Here is a 25,002-nt window from a genome sequence, read left to right as displayed (position 1 = left end):
ATGTGGGTGGGGACTGACAGAATACAGCGGGCTATCTCACGTACCACAAACTGTGGGTGGGGGACTGACCAAATACAGCGGCCTATCTCACCTACCACAAACTGTAGGTGGGGGACTGACAGAATACAGCGGGCTATCTCACGTGCCACAAACTGTGGGTGGGGGACTGACAGAATACAGCGGCCTATCTCACGTACCACAAACTGCGTAGGGGTGAGGCTGACAGAATACAGCGGCCTATCTCACCTACCACAAACTGTGGGTGGGGGACTGACAGAATACAGCGGCTTATCCCACCTACCACTATCTGTGGGTGGGGGACTTACAGAATACAGCGGGCTATCTCACGTGCCACAAACTGTGTAGGGGGTGGGGGGCTGACAGAATACAGCTGCTTATCTCACGTACCACAAACTGTAGGTGGGGGACTGACAGAATACAGCGGGCTATCTCACGTGCCACACACTGTGGGTGGGGGACTGACAGAATACAGCGGCCTATCTCACGTACCACAAACTGCGTAGGGGTGAGGCTGACAGAATACAGCGGCCTATCTCACCTACCACAAACTGTGGGTGGGGGACTGACAGAATACAGCGGCTTATCCCACCTACCACTAACTGTGGGTGGGGGACTTACAGAATACAGCGGGCTATCTCACGTACCACAAACTGTGGGTGGGGACTGACAGAATACAGCGGACTATCTCATGTACCACAAACTGTGGGTGGGGGACTGACAGAATACAGCCGCCTATCTCATGTACCAAAAACTGTTGTTGGGGGACTGACACAGAATACAGCGGGCTATCTCACGTGCCACAAACTGCGTAGGTGGGGGGGAGGGGCTGACAGAATACAGCGGCTTATCTCACGTACCACAAACTGTGGGTGGAGGACTGACAGATTACAGCGGCCTACCTCACGTACCACAAACTGCGTAGGGAGGGGGGGGAACTGACAGAAAACAGCGGGCTTTCTCACGTACCACAAACTGTGGGTCGGGGGCTGACAGAATACAGCGGCCTTTCTCAAGTACCACAAACTGTGGGTGGGGGACTGACAGAATTCAACGGGTTATCTCACGTGCCACAAACAGCGGATGGGGAACTGACAGAATACAGCGGCCTATCTCACGTACCAGAAACTGTGGGTGGAGGACTGACAGAATACAGCGGCCTACCTCACGTACCACAAACTGCGAAGGGTGGGGGGGCTGACAGAAAACAGCGGCCTATCTCACGTTCCACAAACTGTGTATGCGGGGGGGGGGGGGGCTGACAGAATACAGCGGCCTATCTCACGATCACAAATTGTGGGTGGGGGACTGACAGAATACAGCGGCCTATCTCACGTACCACAAACTGTGTGTGTGGGGGGGGGGGGGGACTGACAGATAACAGCGGCCTATCTCACGTACCACAAAATGTGGGTGCGGACTGACAGAATACAGCGGCCTGTCTTACGTACCACAAACTGTAGATGGGGGACTGACAAAATACAGCGGGCTATCTCACGTACCACAAACTGTGGGTGGGGGACTGATAGAATACAGCGGACTATCTCACTCACTACAAATTCTGGGTGGGGGACTGACAGCATACAGCGGCCTATCTCAAATACCACAAACTGTGGGTGCGGGACTGACAAAAAACAGCGGCCTATCTCACGTACCACAAAATGTGTAGGTGGGGCTGACAGAAAACAGCGGCCTATCTCACGTACCACACATTTCATTTTAGGTTTTAAGGGTCGCGGTTTCTTTTGTATGCGATCCAACAACGAAAATCATTTCGTATAACCGTTTTTATATTTCCAAAGTTTTTTGGTGGTAGAACATACTGATTAATTTTAAGTGACCTACAACATTCATAGCCAATGTCTGCCAGTCCATTACCTCGTCAGTCCAGTATCTTGCAGTCCATTATCTCTCAAGTCCAATATCTCACCAGTCCAGTATCGCCCAGTTCAATATCTCTCTACTCCATTTCCTCGACAGTCCATTATCTCATCGGTCCAAAATCCAATTTACAAATATTTAGATTGTTTATATAATTTTCCTTTTAACATGTTGTAAACGTGAGCATTGCTTCAAACTGTAGCAGGAAATCGTTATTTTAAAGGGGCCTTTTCACGTTTTGCTTAATTGACAAAATTAAAAAAGAATGTTTCAGATTCGCAAATTTTCGTTGTAGTTATGATATTTGTGAGGAAATAGTTATACTGAAAATTTACCATGCTTTAAAATATCAATTATGTGCATCTATTGACTATTAAAATACCTGAAAATAATAAAGTGTTGCAACGCGAAACGATTGAATAATTTGGAGAGTTCTGTTGTTGTCGTTATATTTTGTGATACTACGACGATTGCAGTATAAAATACAAATCGCATGGTATGAGCACCGATGGCCGAGTGTTCTAAGCGGAAGACTTTACTCCAGGGCTCCAGCGGTCAGTGTGCGAGCCCCGATGAGGGTTACTTTTTTTTCTTTCTTCAATTTTATTCTAGATTTTTTTACTAGAGCTTTTTAGATCCGATGTTAACATTTATCAATTTCAATACATGCCAAAATCTGTGAAAATGCCCCTTTAACGATACCGCAAAAATGGGAAATAAGATCACGAAAACTGGCACAACATCCCGTAATTGATGTCGGTACGATGCGCCTAAAAACTGCGCGCAAAAACATTTGCAAAAGTTTACCTCATTGATAAAACTGATAATCTACCAACCAAAACCAAAGAAAGGAAATATTATATATCTTTGTTAATTGTTATCGCTCATATTTCTTGCAATGCTAACCATCTGTTATAAAGAAATTAATTCCTACGCAACGGATAACAAAATAGATAGCCAATGGGATGATGCGGACTGCAAGTTACAGCCGAGTTTGTTATCCGTGGTGAAGCGATGGAGTTTCTAGTAACTCTGAGTCTTTAGAGGTAGCCACTCGTATTAAGTGCCCGGCTACATGAATGCATTTATTGTTCTCGTTAATTATATTCGAATGTGCAATGGCTTTTCATGGTCGTGTTGAATAAATGGATTACTTATATTTATGAGGATATTCGTGTCTGTCAGAAAAGGGTTGCAGCTTAAAATAACTGAAGCATGAGGACGTTATAACAACGTTTACACTCGTTTATCATTAACTACGAGTTAACAGCGTTTTCGTTTAAATTGCATTTAATTCTGTAACTGAATGCAAAATGATCTCATTGACAGACATTTTAATAATATGCACGTGCACGTCGAGTTTCGTTTTCATCGTGTTCTCATGCGCATTTCTGTACAAGAGAAATCGGCGACTTCCGCCAGGACCTAAGGGATATTTATGTTGCGGAAATAGTTTCCAAATTGACTCTGATCATATCCATCAAAATTTAAAAGGATTCCATGACGTTTACGGTAAAATCATAAAATTTCAAATATTCGGAACTAAAGTGATATCATTGTCGTCTGCTAAATATATTTCCGAAGCGTTCGAACTGAACCCATCTTGCCAAATTGCCAATGACAGACCGACCAATTCTACGTCGGATATTTTTTACGGACGAAAACACATCGGGCTAGCAGACTGGAATTATGTAACGAGTTTACTGCGGGATTTCCATAAACTTTCCGCCATACGGGTTTTCGATAAAGGCGGAAAACTCAATACGCTATTTGAAACGGAAATCAAGGTGTTACATTTAAATTTTATCAGTGGAAGGAATATTGATGTTAATCCTCACCTACATTTGAGATTATTTCTTCAGAATTTGATCTCCATATTGGTAAGCTAACTTTTCTTCTCTCTTTCTCGTTAGTGCTAGCACATGTAGATATGCAAGCAAGATAAACATAAAGTTTTGTAGTTAATAGTTCATTTCAATACCGATTTTCAGAATTGTGGCTTTCTTGTACAATCGTTGGATTGTACAAAGACATGCAGCAACAATTCGATTTTACAAACCTTTCCAGTTCACAGCCTGTCAGTTGTCAAGCGATTTTTAAATGTAAACTTAATACACCTATTGTGAAGTACTTTGAAGAGTAATGCTGATTACAAAAATTTGAATAAGTTAAGACTGGCATTATAGAAAAATTCAACAACAATTGATTAGTTAACAAAAAATGACATTCAACAACTGCCGGGTAAAAGACAAACAAAGACATATCGTGTACACTATTCAGCATCACTACTAAACGTATCAACTCACAGCATGCTTGATGGAATGGATTACACTGAGATACAGAATACTATTTCCACATAAAACGTTTGTAATTTATTATTGTTAAGACAAAATGCAAAAAAATCCTGCCTTGTCAAAAGAAAAAGTTTATCCAAAACTTGACAATGCCGAGTAATGACCTGTTGTATGGATTTTTTTATACACGCTGTGGTTTCAAACGAATATGTCGAAAATTATTATTCAAAGGACTAAATAATTTCGCGCTATGTTGAACTTCGTAATTTTTTAATAGCAAAAAATTGGGTTGAAATATTACTCGAAACGTTAATCACAACTTTTACAAGGAAAAGACGTCAGGGCAAAATGAGTCAAAGTCTGGTTTCCAGTCATATTGAAAGCGATTATCGTTCTGAACGGGTTTGCCTAGTACCATTTGATGTTCGAATAAGTAGGCAAAACCGGATGGATTCATCAGAATGTTGAAATATGTATTCTGAAAGAAACAGCATTTAAATAAATCACTAAGTGCATTGAATTTGTTATTCGGGGACATAACAGTAAGATAATGCGACTTAGGTACAATGTTGAAAACAATGAAATAAACCCGATATATCGTCATGTTGATTTAATTTATTATGCATAAGTAACCAAAGCAACAAAAACTGACAACTCAAATCTTACACAGCGATTAAACTAAATGAACATACTGTAGAAATATGCAGTCAGCTGATGTTTACATTGTTTGAAGGTTATATAATCCATTACAAAATTAACTTCCAAGTCAATGTTTAACAAATATATTTTTAAGAATAAAAAAAACTAAGTTATAATGTTCACGTATTGCTGCCAGCTATGTAAGTGTAATCAGTCTCAAATAAAATCTGCGCTATTGTGTTTAGTATTATCGCGTGCACGAACTTGAGTTAAAATGAACGTTTTTTCTAATGTCTACGTTACGGGGCAATCTGCTTTTTTGTTTATATCGTGAGATTCAATCGTTTCTACCATAAATTACATTATTTAACATTCACTCGTTATATGGGGAATATGGATACATATCAAAACACAAAGCAGACAGCTGTACGTTTTAAATAAACATGACCATTCTTATATCAGCGCCGTTTTGCTAAACCATGTACTACTATATGTTAAACCCATTTGGGCGTGCTCTGTGAAAAGGAGTTTTTAAGGAATCAGGGACGACACTGTCCGCTTAACTAGATTTTTGCTCAAAGATACTTTTTAAATGAAAAATATAATAACAGCGGAAAGTGTCGTCCCAGATTATCCTGTGTGGACTGCACAGTCTTATTTGGGACGACACTTTACGAACATGTATTAAACCCTCTTTTCACAGAGCAAGGCTAATGTAAACGCTAATCTTATTCGTTCATCAATTAATTTTCGCATCGTTCCCTATCAAGCGATTAAAGCATGGTATACTGTACTTGGGCTGAACCGCACCCTTATTTGCGATCCTAATGGTATGAACGGTGAATCTAAATAAATAAAACCTCGCAAAATTGTGTTACCAGACAATTCTTTAGTACTGCGTCGATGCTGAGGAAAGTTCAAGTGAGAGATACACGTTATTAAACATGATCTGTCTTCAGACACTGCCTTTGTTGTTAACAATATCAGAACATTCATGGGTACTCTGGGTAAGTGATCGATGCTTGAGTTAAAGATATTTTCAGTGGTTGATGCATTTGATGCACTGAACAATAAATGGAATACCCCAGTTCTTAAAAAGTTTACAGGGACATACAAAATAAACGATTGATTTCGCCATGGCTTGTTATTGTAGTTAACATGTATTACCCTTAGAGATGGTAAAGATTATCCGGATATCCGAATACTGGTCAAGTATCCGAATTGAAAAAGTGCATCCGAGTACTTTTTAAACGATATTTGCACTGCTGTTATGCACACTATGTACCTTATCGTATATTTCGCCGTTAATCTGTAAACCAGACAACGTTGACAGACTGACATAAATCCTTTAACAGGTTGTTGCTCAGCGAGTGTCCCTGCCAGTTCCCGATCAACTTGGTGATAATGGCCGAGTTGCATAATTGCAAACTTGAGCCTCCTTCGTTTGTTTTATGGTCCCGCTAATTGACACCAAATGACTACTTAGCTTCAATCGACGGGTGCAACAGTATGGAAAAAATATCTCTGCCCAATCAGAAAAATGTTTTTCCATTGGCCAATCAATATTTATCTGTTTTTTTTAAGAGTATTAATAAAGATGTGTTTGTCATTGCTGTTGTATTAACAATCTTTTGCGAAAAATAATAATACTTAACTGAATGTATTTAACGTATGTAGAATGTTTATATCGTAGTATGCTTTTGTTTTAGTTTGAGTTTGTTTTACGATGTGTTCTTTTTTTTTTAAAGAAATTACGTATTTTGAGACTTTGATATTGTTCTTATAAATAAAATAATTTAAAAACATATAATCATAAAAATGCGTTATAATGTTTGTTATTCTGTAAACAGTGCAAATTAAAGTATTCACAGTGTTGTGATGATGGTAAAAGCCTCTTACTTTACTTACAAAAGAATACGTATATCCGGCTATATTTGGATAACGAATACGGTTATCCGGATACCGACTTCGGATACGATTCCTATCGCTAATTACCAGGTACATGTTTGAACTTTATATTTTAAATCAATACATTTAATAAAATGTATATACATGCACTTTTCAAAATGAAGGGACAATGCAAAACAAAGGCACGAATCTTAAATAACAAACGTGCACAGCATCTTTGGTTGTACCGATATTTATCAAGTGTAAACATTTGCAGTCGAGTAAAAGCCAAAGAAATAGTTCCGAAACATGAAGGGGGTTGGACGAACCACCGTGTGTAAAGTTTTATTTTGTGGATGTTTCAAGAGCACAATTCAACATTTATCGATTCCTTTTTTCGATAAGATTTATCGAAACCTAGACAATCCCAGAATCGATAAATTGACCGCCGCCATACTGGCTATCACGTGACCCGCTGATCCTGACGGTACTGAAGAATTTGGCAGATTACAGCGTAATCATAGTGTACACCCGCTTTATTCCAAGAAACAGTACTTAATGATTTCTCACAGTAGGATTGAAAACAATTGAAACATGAAACCAAGTGTCGATTTGTTAAACACCGTTTATCAATATAAGTTAAATAAGAAATATACCCGATAGATTTATAAAATGTGTCTCTGCAACAATATTCAGTGACAACACGTAATGTTTAAGGCCAAGTTTGCTTTTTTAAGCATACCTTTCAGTAATGCCTTTGTATAAAATTTAATGATTTCCTTATGGAATAAAATTATTGAATGAAAATTATAAAGTTTATAGAAATATCTAAAGTCTGAAGTAAACGTTGTGGTCTTTGCGTAAATAGTGCCAAAAATATGAATTGGCGAAACTTTGAAAGATTTCAGACCGAGGTAGACAAATTTATTGAAAAGTAGATATCTGCCTTTGTTTTAGCCTGTATTATTTCTTATAAAATGCCGTACTTATATAATTCCGGAGATACTCAATAAGAAACCGTGTAAGATTACAGACAGAGGCCGACTTTTTTATTGAATAGTGATTGTCTAAACATTTTCCAATTTCGTTATTAATACTTCCTTTGTAAGTGTCATTTTAAAGGTAATATAAAATGTATAGCCAAAATGAAGTTTGTGATTCTAAAATTGGTCCGGAAATATTTATTAGCTAACCTCTGTAAGATTTCAACTTTTTTTAACTAAATGTATGTATCTGGTTGAGTTTAAAACTAGTGTGCTTTTTAGCAATTTCTTTTATTTAAAAATCGCTCTCAAGCTAATACAAAAATCACTAGCCGGATATAAATTTTGTGATTCTAACTGAACAAGTATCGGAGCTATCCATTTGCAAACTGTGTAAGATGTCAGAACATGGCATACTTTTTTATTGAAATGTTCCAAGTGTGTATTAAAAGCGTTTATGGGTATGCCCGTGACACCACATGTCTGCACATGTGTAGATACCGTAATTAAGATAACATATCACGTGTCGCCTTTAAACAACATGATAAATGACAATCAATACCTTATTCTTGCCAGGGACCTTTACAAAAAGGGCCCTGTTCATGCTGAGTTTTATTACTCTTAAATGAATGCAGATGAACCTTATTTCTACTAATTACGTATTAACTGATCTTGAAAAAACACGAACTATTATTTGATTTTCAGATCGTTAACAGAACCTTTTTAAATCTTCAAACATATTCGATAAAATCGTTTCGCCTTCTTGTTTTGTTCAGGGACCTATACAAACATATATGTTCCTATTTTTTTCTTCAGTACCGTTTAGGAGGCGCACGCGAGTATTCAGGGGCGGTAATCCGGGAGTTATCAATTTCTGGGATTGTCTATTGTCTGAATAGTTCTTGAAAAGCATGAGTAGTTATTATCAAATATACAGTTGATGCCTTTATAACTTACAATATAACCATTTAATAATTCCAACCATTCTATTGTGGCTTTTAAACTTTTGAGAAGGGCATCGGACCCGGTACATTTTCAAAAACAATTTAAATGGAACTGCGTATCTGTCAATACAATATCGACTGATTCTATTACTTTTTCTTAAATAAGGCAAATTATGAAGCTACATTGTTAGTTAGCGTTTTAGAACTAGCCTCGTACGGTATGATACAGGGTCACTTAATTAGTATTGGGCGAGAGTGATACAGGGTCACTTAATTAGTATTGGGCGAGAGTGATACAGGGTCATTTAATTAGTATTGGGCGAGAGCGTGGCTCGATCTGACTATAACAATAATCTTACTAACCTGTATAACACCGTTATATGTTAAGAAGCCTAGCCGTTATGTTATGCTTAACATCTTGCATATTAGACATCGCTAGGGCAGTAACGTTTGCTATTCCGCATTATATAACATCGATAGTGCAGGAAAGCTTGCTATTCCACATTATATAACATCGATAGGGCAGGAACGCTTGCTATTCCGCATTATATAACATCGATAGTGCAGGAACGCTTGCTATTCCGCATTATATAACATCGATAGGGCAGGAACGTTTGCTATTCCGCATTATATAACATCGATAGGGCAGGAAAGCTTGCTATTCCGCATTATAAAACATCGATAGGGCAGGAACGTTTGCTATTCCGCATTATATAACATCGATAGGGCAGGAAAGTTTGCTATTCCGCAATTTATAACATCGTTTTGTTAAAGGGTCCATTTGACATATTTTAGCATGTATTAAAGTTTGTCATTAAATGCTTTACATTGATGAATTTAAACATTGGATCTAAAAGGCTCTAGTAAAAACAAGAACTGGGCTCGAACCACTGATCCCTGGAGTAAAAGTTAATCACTTATACCACTCGGCCATCCGTGCTCATACCATGGTTGCTGTATTTTAAACTTTATGTAGAACATTCTTGTAGTGTCACAAAATATAACAACATCAACAGAACTTTCAATTTTATTCAATCGTTTCGCATTGCAACGCGATATAATTGTCAGGTTTTTAAATCGTCAAAAGATTCTTATAATGGATATTTTAGAGCATGCTAAATGTTCCGTTTTACAGTTTTCACACAATTATTATCACGACAACAAAAGTTTGCGAATCTGAAACAACTTTTTGTAATTTTGTCAATTTACCAAACGTGAAAAGGCCCCTTTAGTACAAATTATAGGCGCCTCTGTGTTGGGTTCGGTGTTGTTGCTTCGTACGCACTCGGACAGACACGTGGTTAGTATGCGTCACTAAACACTTAACAGCATGCTGTTTTCCTCGTTAACTCACCCAGGGACAGATACAAACAAGTCTTTGTATACACGCCGGTAATGCGGATACTTTGATAACGGATAGCTCTTCGATAACAGTGCAGAGAACAACAAAAGCCACGCGTGAGAGGTAAGCTCTTCAGCATTTATTTTCTGTTCATTGCGTTATCGGACACAGAGCATTGTTTGGTCGATTAATGGTATAGCACTTCCTATTGCGAAGAAAGAAATTCTCGAAAAAACGGTTGATAATGGTTAAAAAAGACCATACAATTCCATCGAAAATCAGTTTGAAGTGGATGATAAGTACACATTTCAACTAAATAAAAATCCGTAGAAATATATCAAGAACGTGTTTACTTTTCGAATTAAAAGATCTATATGTCTATTAATGTTACAACATCTTAAATTTTTAGTTTACAGACGTATTTGAGAATTTTTCAAATTTAAAAGAGTCGGATGCCACATTTTCGTGGATATTTCGTTAGCCTATCATCTCAATTACACTTCTGTTCCGGTTAACCCGACACTTTTTAATAAATATTATACACATTTTTTATTGAACCAGAAATGCAAAATTCGCTGCTGCATATTGTTATAGAAAGCAGATAATAATTAACAATTTCTGGACTGACGTAAATTTAAAAAAATCATCGAAAAGTTGCTTCATTTTTCTTATCCATTTGGAATATTACCATGATTTTGTTTTTTGTGGCATATTAAAATTAAAATTATAGCGTTAAGATTCAATTAATTGTTCTTAATGTTAACGCTGAAGCTTATTGGTACTCCTCTCAGCGTTTGCTTCTTTGGTACTACACAGATACTCGCGCCGGTCAACAGCATATCAGGGTGCCAGATTTGTTAAAATAATCCATTTTCCGACGTGTCCGTTATCAATGTGTCTAAAACAAGGTGGTATACCTCTAAAGCATGCTCTTTCTTCGTACATATTTCATTGAACATTATACCATTTTCAGCTTTTTAAGCACAGTAATTAATCTTCATGCTGGGATAGCATACACATTGGTTAAATAGTAACAATATAAATCAACTCATTTCAAGTAGGATATACCATATTTGTCAACTCAGCCATGTACTGTGTCTCAAAAACTTATATCAGTATATTTAAAAAAAAAACACGAGGAACTTATATTTCGCGGGTCGCTTTTGTTTTTCTCTGTTATCGAAGTGCCATCCGTTATCCAAGTATCTGCATTAGCAGCGTGGTATAGGTTCCTTGCTAACCTAAAAATACAAATACATTAGTTGTGAGTTGAACGTTGGACTTAAACGAGTAATCATGATAATTATGTTAGTTGAACGATTTTTTTCTCTATCCGCATCTTGTGGTTTTATTTAAATGACACATAGATAAAAGTACAAAAATGTTTAACATAAATTAAAGAGACATTAACAGTCCATTAACATAGTGCAATATGAACATGAAAGACATTAACAGTCCATTAACATAGTGCAATATGAACATGAAAGACATTAAAAGTCCATTAACATAGTACAATATGAACATGAAAGACATTAACAGTCCATTAACATAGTGCAATATCCATTAACATAGTGCAATATGAACATGCAAAAATCCATTAACATAGTGCAATATGAACATGAAAGAGTACACAGATAATTGTATTGTAAATGACATCAAATATACTTGATAACAAATTTACAAACTTCGGTTCAGTCTAAAAAAGTATAATATGGAAAAAAGTGTGATATCAATATTCAACTTCCACCGTGAGTCGAACCCGGGACGGTGGTTTCGAAATAAAATCTGAAGCGCGAACACTGGACCATTCAGACAATAGAAAGCATTATGGGATGCCATATTCAAGTTAACCGATTTGAAATATCCATCAACGAACCGATATTTCGACAGTGAGTTTGGGTCAGTAGTGTTATTTAGCTTGTCTGAATTTCATGTAAAAAGGAATATTTGACTTTTTAAATAATCATATTTCCAAATTTTCAACAAGTTTCTTTAAGCGGAAATATCTATATTCAGAGGCGGTAATCAAGTGATTGTCAAGGTGGCGATGTCCATGCCGAGATAGTTACTTTTCGCCCCTCATTATTTTGTGTAATTTTAAAATGACGATCACTTTCCAGCTATATCAGTAAAATGGTGATTATAACATACTTTGTATTAAAATTCGCTTTATATCTCTTCTTAACTCCCTGCCACTGTTCTTAGTGTAGCTGTTATTAGGTCGTCCCGCTTAAGATATTTTGCAGCGAGTAAAGTCGAGGTATAGATCGAATAATTATGAATACGAAATAAACGCTAGAAACTGTATTGCTTGTATGGATGGAAAGTGAGCGGCATAAAAAAAATACAAGTAATATAGGGTATACAACGGCGAAAAATACATGCCTCGGAATGGACGTCGCCATATTGACTATCACGTGATTACCCCTGTGATATTGTAAATAACGCATATTTGTCTTCGTTTCAGCTTATTGGAGAAACGTTGGAAAAAAGTGACCGCGACAGAGATGTTTTTTGGGAATTCATTGACCTCCTATTCGTACTTATTGACCCCTCGGTAGATGGCGCGTTGCGAACGTTTCCGTTCTTACGGCGTTTACCAGGTTACTATGGTAGCATCTATCGACAGACGATCACGGCTCGCGACAAAGTGGCAAAACGATTCTATGAAGACCAAAAGGTACCCATGAACTCCAGTCGTTGCTGTGTTTATTTTTTATACGATTAATCCGCTCAGTCTCCTGTTCGGTACAAATATTTTGAAGAAATTATTTAGTCCTATCTTTGCATGTGGTCCCGTTTGGGACAAAGGCTCTCGACCAGCTACATACATTCGCCTCGTTTTTTGTTTTGCGATTCTTTCGAGTAGCCCCCCCCCCACACACACACACACACGTATTGCCTATCTGTTTAGCATCTGCATTTAAGTCATGGGCCAGGAGTTTCTTGGCCGCCCTCTCTTCGTGTTCATATGGGGTTCCAGGTGAGAGATTGCATTGTCGTATTGAATGCAGGCTTAAAAAGGGTTTGGCCTTGCCATAGACAACGTCTCTGGAGGATGTCTTATGATTCTTATCTTTTATTGCTCGTTGGCGATTTTTTTCTGGCCAGCGGATCTTGAGGATCTTCACGAGGAAGGTATTGGTAAAGACCTCGATTATATTATGATTGGTGGACATGGTTCTGAAAGGTCTCTGCTTCATGAGAGAGTATTTTTTTTGCTTCACGATAGTTGTAAAGAGCTTAATCTTGGTCGTGATGCTATAGCGCTTGATTCCAATATTTTGTTCAGACGGAAGTTGCGCGTGCTCTTATATGTTCGTTCTGATGTCTGCCCCCGTTCCATAATTGTTATCGGGGATGCTTCTGATATAGGGGAAGCAGTTTACCTGCTCTAGCAACTCGCCTTGGGCTGTAATGGTGTGCCGTTGGACGCGTTGGTCTTGAACACTTCACCATTTCAGCTGTTGATGATGAGGCCCGGTCTAGCTGCATTGTCATTTATCACGATGGTCTTTTCATGCCTCTTTTGTTAAGTGTGGGAGAGAAGAGCGGAGCCGGGTAAAACACAATGCAAACAATACCGGTTCGGATTGTTTGATACGAAGTGAAAGAACATACACTTAAGTGTAGATAAGTGACACAAGTGCTGTAAAATTATATTCTTTATGATTTAAAGCTGTGTTTCTATTCCAAATCTTAATAAATAAGTTGACGGATCCTATCAAAATCAAAAAATTGCCACAGCTAAAAATGAACTTTTATATTACCGGTAAATATATGCACTTTAAAGTTGAAACGGCAGTTAAAGCTAGCAATAAAAGTTATTTTAGCTTGTCTCAAAGTGACAGAAACTTTATGTTTACTTGAAGCGTCATGTTTGCATGATATTCAAATAAGGGCATTCTTGTCAGACATCCACTACTTACAGCTGCTTTTAAAGGTCAACAATGTAGAGTATACCCAATAAATAACTGTAGGTATTTCAGTTTTTCAGTCATAAAGAAATTGAGTTAATAGAATATGTGCCATTTTTCATATTTTACTTGACAAACAGTGGAATATGTTATGCGCATAAATATGTTACAAAAAAAATGAAAGTACATTGTAGTTATATTTATATAATTGCATTAAAACGTGATCCGACACATTCCTAATTTCTTCGGGCATTAAATTTTGACCCGCCGACACTACCCGGAGAATATGTTTAAGCAGATGGATCCATCACACTGGCAGACATGTGCTATGGACACACTGTTAGTTGACAGTTAATTTTCAAAATACGGTTTTAATATTATAGGAAACTTTTCACAGGTTTTGGAAGATATTGAAGTTTGTCAGTATATGCCTTATATTAATAAATGAAAACATTGGATCTAAAAAGCTTTGGTAAAAAAACAAGAATAAAATTAAAGAAAGAAAAAAGTAACCCTCAACTGGACTCGAACCACTGACCCCTGGAGTAAAAGTCTAACGCTAAGACCACTCGGCCACCCGTGCTCATACAATGAGTTTTGTATTTTTTATTTTATGTAAGCTATCCTCGTTGTGTCACAAAATATATCGACAACAGAACTCTCAAAATTGACATCTCGCCTATGCCTCAGTCATTAATCACGTATGCCCCAGTCATAAATAACCTGGTCGCCGGCCGATGTGTCCGATCTCCAGGCATCGGGAAGACTGTCTTCGGAGCCGTCCGTCGTCCGATGAGTGACCCAGTCAAATTCTTCAGTCACAAATGGAGACCGATCACCGTCCGATCAGCGGACGACGTATTTTCCGCTCATTAGGCTGGCGCCCGGTCGTTGATCGCACGGTCACCGGCTCATTTTGCAGCATCGGGCGGCGTCCGGATTAATTTTCAGTCTTAAATTTTACCCGACGTCGGGCCCGCGAAGGAATCGACTTAAGATTGAAGGCCAATACGCGGTTTCTTTGAGCATTTTTATTGCTCATGCCTGTTGTGTTGATTGACACGTGGTACCAATAAATTCATCACTTTGCAATTTCGGTAAATATTTGACAAGGTTGTATAAACTGTTAATACTCCACGTTTCTTAGTGTTCAAAGTTTCGTTTCATTCGCCTTAGAGATCTTAGCCTCTGTTTTGCATTCAAACTATACCACACTGGGGGTGATAAACTGATATTCAAGATGGCGATGTCGATCCGGAGAAAGGTATTTTTCGCTTAAGACCCTATATCATGTATGTTTAATTTTCAAATGCCCCACACTTTCCTGCAATATCATTTAGAAAGTTGTTAATAATTTCGTATTAACATTTGCTTTATATATCGAATCCTCTCGCAACGAATTTTCGTGGAAGGAGTTGTAATTGTGTGATCCCACTAAGAAATTTCGTGGCGCGTAACGTCGAGATATAGAGCGACATATGGACGCCGTCATCTTTACAATCAGTATCGCGTGTGCAGAAAATATAAGTTAACTGTTTTATTTCCGAAGTTTAACAAGAATCTTAGTTTGTGTATGCTTGCGTTGCAAGATTCTCAATAGTTTGAAATGTTTGCAGTTCAATTCCAATTGTTACCAGTATTTTGATTTTAAACTTGAGCGTGCACATCATTTATACTGCATAAGGTAACACGTTGTTTGCTGTTCGGTGTTTTATTTGAACTGACGAGTTTGACGAATATTTAAATACTAGAACCAGGGCACAGAATATTGAATGCGTTTCTTGAATGACAAAAAAGGCTTCAAATAATGCTATTGTATTATGGTTAAATCTGCTCGCCCAACATTCTGTTTTTTTCTTCCAATCGACGATCTATATCTAAATAAATCTAGGGAAATGTTAAACCAAAATGAATATATGTGTAGACCTTGGCTAAACATGTTTGCATCTGGCTCAATAAATGCGAATCTTTCTGATAATAAACAGTAAAGTAGAAGCAGAAATTGGTTCTCCGCTTTATAAACAAACGTCCCTTCTTGAATATACACGTTAACTCCGAACGTAAACAATATCAAATATGTTGGACGGAAGTTTCCGAATGTTTGCCTGTGATGTTTTCGCAAGAATCCTCTCTCTGTACGAGTTATAAGTAAATTGAGCGCTTATCATTAATGCCATAGAAGTTCTTCATGAAAGGTGAGTTTGGCAGATGCTAGATGTTTATACGAATAATATGATGAACATCACACGCGTATTAGTTAATACCTGGTTTGAAGTCGACGCGATTCTAGTTCATTATCTGACACATTCCATTTTGATGAAGTATTTAATGTTGGCTGGTTTTCTGCAATTTCGTTTGGGCAAAGTGATTATTTCCAAGTTCGCCATATTATTTCACGCTGCCAATGAAGATACTTCGATAACGGATGTCACATCGATAACAAAAAAAAACAACAACAAAACAAAACAACAAAGCCACGTTCGAAATATAAGTTCCCCCTTTTTTTTAAATTTATTTTCTTAAAATTGGTTTTTAACACAGTATACGATGAAGTTGGATAAAGGAGACTTTTAACATACTTTGATATGATATAGACAGGCGAGAGGCCAGGTGTAGTACTAAAGAAGCTGACATCGAGAGAAATGTATATAAGCTTAAACGTAACAATTGATATAAGAAAAATGAATTGAAACCACTCTAAAATGTTCAGATTTTAATCCCCAAGATGTCTTGTCTCAATTGAATATGCCACGTTTAAACAAAATCATGCTCGTATTTCTAAGGTATGGGAACAATGAAGCACATTTTTGTGTTTCTTTTTTAATTTTCAGACTTTGTTAATTCTTACCTGGTAACTAATACAATATTAAACAACGAACATCTGGTTGACTTAAATAGCGTTTTATATCTGTCGTGTAGTCGGGAACAGAAGTGCCACTGTCATCGAGATGATCGGCTAAAGATGTGTCTGTGAAAATGTGGCACTCGACGCTTTAAACATTTGAATTTCTTCAAATACGCCAGTAAATTATACATTTATATATATATTGTAACTTTAGTAGACATTTTGATATTTTATTCGAAAAGTATTCTAGTATGTACTGATCATTCTGCTCATGCTATTTTTTGTGCATATTTATCGGGGTTTTTGTACGATCAACCGTATTCCCGCGATATTCTTTCTTCGCTTTACGCAATACCATAACGATTAAACTGCCAAACAATGTTCCGTGTCTGAAAACCCAATGAACAGAAGATTAATGCAAAAGAGCCGTATAACTCGCCTCTCGTGCCTGGCTTTTGTTGTTCTCTTATATCTAAGTGCCATCCGTTATCGAAGTATACGCATGGTCGGCGTGTATTTGATTCTTCCTTTATGTTCAGATAAACGTAATTGTGTAAAAATGTATATATCATTTTAAAAACGGTGACCAGCGCCCTTTAATGTGTAATATAAAATAGTATTATTTAAGAAGTTTTAGAAAATTTAAGTGCTGAAACATTTGGCAAATCATGTTTCATGTTTTATATAGTAAATGTGCATGTCTAAAGAGAAGCTTTCCGCTGAGCGAGATAAATATTGCAAGAGCGTTACTTAAGGAACAAGAACTATCAACATGACACATGAGTCGTGTTCTGAGAAAACTGGGCATAATGCATGTGCGTAAAGTGTCGTCCCAGATTAGCTTGTGTAGTCCGCACAGGCTACTCAGGGACGACACTTTCCGCTTTTATGACATTTTTCGTTTAAATGAGGTCTCTTCTTAGCAAAAATCCAATTTAGGCGGAAATTGTCGTCCCTGATTAGCCTGTGCGGACTGCACAGGCTAATCTGGGACGACACTTTACGCACATGCATAAGGCCCAGTTTTCTCAGAACGCGGCTCATATGATAATAACGATTTTTTACAAACAAAATTTCACCAGACTACCCATTTATATGAGTCAGTACCGAATGTCCGTCTTTTTCAAAATACTTAATATGAACAATTTCTAGAACACAAGCAAGAAGCCAGATGCAGTTTCCCGTCGTCTCTGGTATTATTACATTGTGCACATTATTCAATAATATGATCGCTTTTACATCCCGAGCTCCATCTGGCAATATAATCGCGGCAGCCAGAAACCGTTTTGAAAAGTGTGGTATTTTTTTCTCTTATTCCTCTGGACATTTCTTCAATCATTCTTAATTTTTCTTAGAACAATCTTTTTACGTAACAACTGACCACTGTTGCTAATGAAAAATTATCAATATGTAATAGACTAATTTTTGTCCCTTGAATTAAAGTGCAGAGAATTCAGACGTTGTAACGTCGACAGATCTGTTTTATTCATTTCGTTTCACTGTGTTGCGTTTTTTTTAAGAATAGTGGAGTCTACTGTTTTGCATTCTTTAATGACAATAATAACAACTTCTGTTGCTTTCATATAAATGCTGCATTCTGATTGGATAATTTGTTCACGAGACCTGTTTTTCATTTTCCGATGAACCCACTTCGTATGCAAATTTAAACATGAATATTCATGGTGCTACTTTCTGGTCATAAACAAGTTGCCAAAATGACGTTATGTTTTGCGCGAAACTTGCGCGTTGTTTTTTATTGGTCAATAGCGAAATGACGTTATATTGTTTGCGCGGACTTCAACGATATACCAATTTCACGGAGATGATCATTTTGTGTTGTAATTATAAGAACTGAATAGCATTTTTCAGCATTCATCGGTGTATGAACTGTCGGTAAAAATACAACTAATTTATGCATAAACGCCGTCGGCGTTTATGCAAATTAGGCGTAATTTTCCCGACAGTTCATACACCGATGAAATGCAGAAAAATGCTATTCAATTCTTAAGTTTTTGCATTGACGCTGCATTCTGGTTGGATAATCCGGTTACCTGACCTGTTCCGATGAAACCATTACGTATGCAAATGAACTAATAAATATTCATAACCTTATTACTTTTTCATCAACAAGTTTCAAGTGACGTTAATGTATTCCGCGAATCTTAACGACGTTGCTGTTCATTCGTCAATATAGAAATGCCGCCGTTTTGTGCGCGATTTAAACGTTTGCCCTTTTGCCGAAGATGAAACCGAATGAGAAACGAGACGCTTACGTCTGCAAATGAGAGCCCGTTGTGGCTACTGTAGTATAAAAGATAGCAGCGTTTAAACACATGACGTTGTTATAATAAGAAATAAATTGCATTCTTCCCCATTTCATTAGTGCAGTAACTGCACGGAGAATGACGCCCAATTTGAATAAATTGCCAACGTCGTTTCGATTCTTCTAAGAAAGACAAGAAAAGCGAGCAATTTATACTAATGAATGATGGATTTAATGTTTGACAGAGCCGTCAACATTATTCTCTCTTTGTTTGTGTATCATGCGGCTTCAGACGAGCTACAGACCAGGGAACATCCGGGGCCTTGTGGACGTCTGTATCCTGAATCAACTGGAAGAGCTCACCAAGACCGGTAACTCCTGGCTAACTGACGAACACATCAAGGGCCTCATCTTTGACACACTCGCTGCTGGTATGTGACGAGAGACGCCAGCCTCATGGTTTTCAGAATAGTCTAGATTAAAAAATGAAAACTCGTCATTGAGAGACAATGTATCTTTTTGAAAACATTGAAACATGAAACGGGATATGAATTTAGCATTTTGATACCATTGAGATGTGTAGAGTCTTGTTCTGTGAAAATGGGGTTTAAAGCATGTGCGTAAAGTGTCGTCCCAGATTAGCCTGTGCAGTCCGCACAGGCTAATCAGGGACGACACTTTCCGCCTAAACTAGATTTTCGGTAAGGAGGGACTTCTTTGAAATTTAAAATACTATAAAAGCGGAAAGTGTCGTCCCTGGTTAGCCTGTGCGGACTGCACAGGCTAACCTGGGACGACACTTTACGCACATGCATTATGCCCAGTTTTCTTAGAACACGACTCAAATGGTTCAAAAGTATGGACTAGTGTCGCTATTCTTTGATGATTTTTTTTAATTCGTTCTTGGTCATTTATGTAACGTAAATTGCGAAATGTTCACTAAATTGTTGCAATTCTGGAACTTCGCGACTCGCCTTAATACAGGCTTGGTTGAGATGTTGAAGACAACGCCTTTCGTTTCCAAAATTGTCGATCCTACAATGCTGTCAATCTGTTTATAAAAAAAAATACCACATGACTTGACTGAAACTCTGCCAACTCTCTTACAAACATAACAGTGATATTTAAGACGATAAATCTTTGACGTCAATATTGTCGGTCCTGTAAAATGAATCGTCAGTTTTTATCAAGCCATTAGCGCTACGTGATTAACTTGCCACGCCCACCCTTTTACAGGTATGACCGAGATTTTGAAGACGCTCCGCCTCTTCCTGTTGCTCATGTGCCACCATCCGGAAGTTCAGACCAGGCTAAAAGCGGAGGTTGACACAATTATAGGTACTGCGAAGTAGCATAATAACTATTCATTGTTAAAATTGTCAAAATCAAACTGCTGCAGCATCATCAATCCGCATGTAATAGGAACCGATAAAATATCTTTCGTGAGTTCATTGTGTATACTAGTATACCAGTACAGTTGGGTTGGTAAACGGCTAAGTTGCAGCAATTGTGATACTAGTTTTCTCAATAAAAACCTTAAACAACTAAAAATCTAGCTTTCAAAACTCATAAAACGTAAAATGGTGTCAGGTACGGAGCGTTTCCCGTGCCCCGAAGACCGGAAGTGGATGCCATTCACGCAGGCGGTGATGTTGGAGATCTGGCGCTATGGGTCACAGACGCCGCTCGCTATACCGCATCTGTGCCAGAAGAACGTCGAACTGGACGGTTACCTGATAGAAGCCGGCTCGGTGGTACGTACTGTCTCGCGGTAGACACTGAGACATGGGCCTTATTCTCAAAGATCCTTAGGCCAACCGAAGCAGTTTTGTTTAAAAAAACAACGCTGATAACATGTTCACGTCAAACAGTATATAATATATTATATAATGTCACGCATATGAAGGTAAATTTGTACATGCTGTCTAATTCACTTCTTAACTAATGAAATAATGCCGCTTTTTATGTCTCTTATACCGTAATTGCCCTGCGTTTCCAAAGTTTGTGACTCAGAAATAGATGATTTACAATAAATGACATGTATTTCAATGGATCCATTTATTTTCCAGATATTCCCGAATTTGTACGCAGTGCACCACGACGAGGTTACCTGGGGAGACCCCTGGGAATACCGTCCAGAACGATTCCTAAACGAGGCTGGGGAACTACTTCCGTCCGACCACACACTGATGCAGAAGTAAGGCTGTTCCGGTGGCTTTAATAAACATATACATAAAATTATAAACGACACGTTAAAAACTGATCTCAAATTTCTTCTCTTGGCTGCAGTCATGATTTCAGCTCTTTATACAGGGGAGTTAACTCCCCTATGATATATTATTTTATTATACCTCACTTTTATTCACAATGCTAAACTCCCATAGGCCATCGTGACATAGAAATACTGTCAGACCCAGCGGGAATAAATTTACTGTCCAAAAAATACTGTCTCCCGCTACCTTGGTAATCACGTGCCACCAGCGGGAAAAAAATTACTGGCCAAAAAATACTGTATCCCGCTGCCATAGCAACCACGTGCGAAATGTTCTAAAAATAAACTGTCCCATTTGCGCATGCGCAGTACGCAGTTTTGCATTTCCGTTTTATTTGGATAATTTATATATCGATTGCTGAAACTGTGCTGTACAATAGATAAATGCCATTATTTTAGCATTGACTGGAGTCATAAAAAAAATCAATTTAGTATAAACGTTTTCCGATTTTGGACGACAAATTTAAGGACGCACAGAACGTGTTTTTAATATTCTGTTATGGGTATGCCGTGTGTGATCCGATGCATCAATGACGCCTATGTTAAAATCATTTCTCCAAGAACAGGGAACGACAAAAGTACAAACAAAAAGCAAAACACGTTTGAAATAGTATCTTACCTTTAAAATCCATAAATAATCCATTTAAGTCAATGATTGACGATTGTACATCAAGGGTCTTTAATAATTAGTTTAGCATAATAAAATTAAGACCCTTATGCCATCCTATTACAGTATTACTATATTCAAATGAGTTTATGAACACGATAAACTTTCTTCCTCGTCACACGCTACGTCATGTACTCTACATTCTTGCTGTTCAAATGAACCGGAGCAGTTTATGAAATAATAGCCGTTTGTAAACTTGGTTGCATTTGCAGATTTCTGCATACAAACATATGTTTAAACTTGCACAATGTTTTATTTGTCTATAGTTTATGCTCTTATTGTACACGAAAATAATATAATTATATATACACAACGAATGGAAAACATGCCATTACACAACGGATAAGTTAGTGGATGATACCCGTGTACAAAATGGCACATTCCGAAATCCAGTGTGGTGCTATTTTTACCATCTTTTACTTTACACATCTCTATGCCGGTGGTTAAATTCAACTTTGCGCTGTGAGGTTACGTAGCGGTATATCGTGTTTATACAATCGAGTTACTTTGAAGGTTACTAAACCTGAATAATTGCAAACTTACCAAGGTTTGAAAGTTACTGAGCGGTAACTTTAACCAGCGTTTATACAATTGGGTGCTGAACCACTCAATATATTAATTGTTGTTCATTGCTGAAATTAAATGCAATTATTGAATATTTAAATTGTTTATGATTCATATAAATTGCTCCTGTTTGAATAGTTTGTTCGGTATAATAAAATAAATATTACATGTCTGACAGGGTGACAGTAAATTTGTCAACTTTCGGAAAAATACTGTCAACCTTGGCTTCGCCTCGGTTGACAGTATTTCCTCAAGTTGACAAATTTACTGTCACCCTGTCAGACATGTAATATTTATATATTATGTACAGCACGCGTTATAAAACATACACATAAGAAAAACGACCGAGGTTTGCAGAGTAATGAAGCGCACATGGAAAGAAAGGTTTATGTTATGTGGACATGATTGCACTCTTGGACATTAAGATAAGATGTCTTCGGTAAACAATCAGTCAGAAAAAGCAGGCTTTATGCATCGGTTTAAAGGTCGACCTCTGACTATTGTTAAATTAAAATTCAATGTAAAAATACTATGGGTCAATTTTCGTGGGAGACGTGGTGGGAATAGTGGGACATCCGTGTTTTAGACACAATTCTATTGAAGACTTTTGTATTACTTCAGATTCAGTGGAATAACAAAAATGAGTTTAAATAATTATTGTGTCAGTAACTGCGAATATACATATATAGTACCAGGGTACAGTATCACGTGAATTTCTTAGTTTCCCATTTAAACGTTAAGGGATATAAACACACCTGTACGTGATTTTTTTTTCAGATAACTTTTAAAAACAATTGTTCTTAAGAATTTCAACTATTGCATTAAAGACATTCATTTATGCTGCTTATGACAATGTGATATACACCAGAATTACTTTATTAAATAAGCCTGTGTTTTTGCAAAAAGTTGATGTGTAAAGCATTCATGTACACTTGTATTCAATAGGCGCTCGATGGCAATATTTTTTTTAATTTATTTTTATTTTTATTTGTTTAGTTACCCGTTATGTATTATAATGCATACACATACTCAATCAATAAACATCTTTCGACAAAACGTCTTCTTAAAAAAAAAGTTCGAATATGTACATAGCTATGTACATAGTCGAACTATCTTTTTTTTAAGAAGACGTTTCGTCGGAAGATTCTTATTGATTTAGTATTTGTATGCATTATAATAAACAACGGGTAACAAAAAAATAATAATAATAAAATAAACATAAAAAACATTGCCATCGAGCGCCTATGTTGTATTCAATACCCAACGTGAAATTTTGGCAACGATTTAAGACGCATTGAAGGATTAATTCATAACTCTTAACATATCGACTCCAAGAAAAGCTGTCTTTTATGCACTAAAGATTTTTGCAAATGTATTTCAATAACTTATGATATTTGCAAACATAAATTGTTTACATTCTGTCCAGTCGTGTTTAAACCCCATGTGAACCCCGTTGATCCAGCACCCTAAGTACATAGTGTAAAGTGTTCACCTATTTTTCAGTGTAATCCCGTTCAGCGTCGGTAAAAGGGAGTGCCCCGGGCAGGATTTCGCGCGCTCCAGAATATTCGTCACGATGACGTCACTGATGCAGCGCGTGCAAGTGGTTCCCCCTAAAAACAGCAACTTGCCTCCAGCTGATCCCCGGCTCTATAGCAAAGCGTATCCGATGACGGAACCGCAGTTTGAATGTCGCTTCTTGTCAAGGGAGAACATTATTATTTAGAACAATTATGTATGAAGTTCTTTCTACAGAGTGTTTGATTATATTTAGATCTAAAGCAAACTTTTTTTCAAATCTTTTTCAGACAGAATTATTCGACATTTAAGTTCATAATGATTAATTGTAGAATGTTTTGTGGCACAATATGACATCAAAAAAGCGTCTGTGTACTTTTTTCTTTATCCAGCGGCAAATATTGGTAGGACGTTGATTACTAGTACATAATGGCGTCTTTTTGATCGCTATGTTGTCTGCTTGTTTCGGTTAAATTGCTCACAAGGCACTGAATTTGGTATTTTCTTACTTCAACTGCATGTTTTACTGTGACTGAATTAGTAATAACAGGGCTCCCGCTTCCATTGGCAATTGTCGCCAAATGTCAAAGAGTGGCAACCTTTCAATTTGAGAAAATAAGTGGCGATTAAAATAAATTAGATGTGAAGAATTGTTGGTTAATATAGTGGTTTCTGCCATTAGTTGTCCCATTCAGAGGTCATACAAAGTTGAGCATTGAAATTGACAGTCAAGAGCCATTAGACTTCTTGATATTGTTCTGACATATGTGAAGCCTTGATAAGTTGCATTCTGCTATGCGTCTTCAAAGTTAATTAGCTTATCAAAACAACAATCAGAGAAAATAAGTAGAGGTAACCTCTGCTAAAATAAAGATTTCCTGGCACTGGCAATACATATGGGGCTCGTTTAAAGGTCAGATTTGGAATTTTTGCTGTTAAATAAGATTTTTTAAACAAATATTTCAACA

At 37.3% G+C, this 25,002-nt stretch overlaps 1 protein-coding gene across 1 annotated transcript; it reads left to right on the top strand.

Annotated features, from left to right (window-relative positions):
- On the top strand, nucleotides 1-24,242 carry LOC127838280 (cytochrome P450 2C31-like). Its single transcript, XM_052365959.1, has 8 exons — nucleotides 1-52; nucleotides 913-1,148; nucleotides 12,456-12,668; nucleotides 19,306-19,444; nucleotides 20,250-20,351; nucleotides 20,604-20,767; nucleotides 21,083-21,210; nucleotides 24,020-24,242. The coding sequence occupies exons 1-8, from the start codon at nucleotides 1-3 to the stop codon at nucleotides 24,240-24,242; spliced, it is 1,257 nt and encodes a 418-aa protein (XP_052221919.1).
- The last annotated feature ends 760 nt before the right edge of the window (nucleotides 24,243-25,002 follow it).

This window comes from Dreissena polymorpha, chromosome 1, assembly GCF_020536995.1.
Source record: "Dreissena polymorpha isolate Duluth1 chromosome 1, UMN_Dpol_1.0, whole genome shotgun sequence".
In the NCBI taxonomy this organism is placed as follows: Eukaryota; Metazoa; Mollusca; class Bivalvia; order Myida; family Dreissenidae; genus Dreissena; species Dreissena polymorpha.
This window is presented reverse-complemented; position numbering and strand designations above follow the sequence as displayed.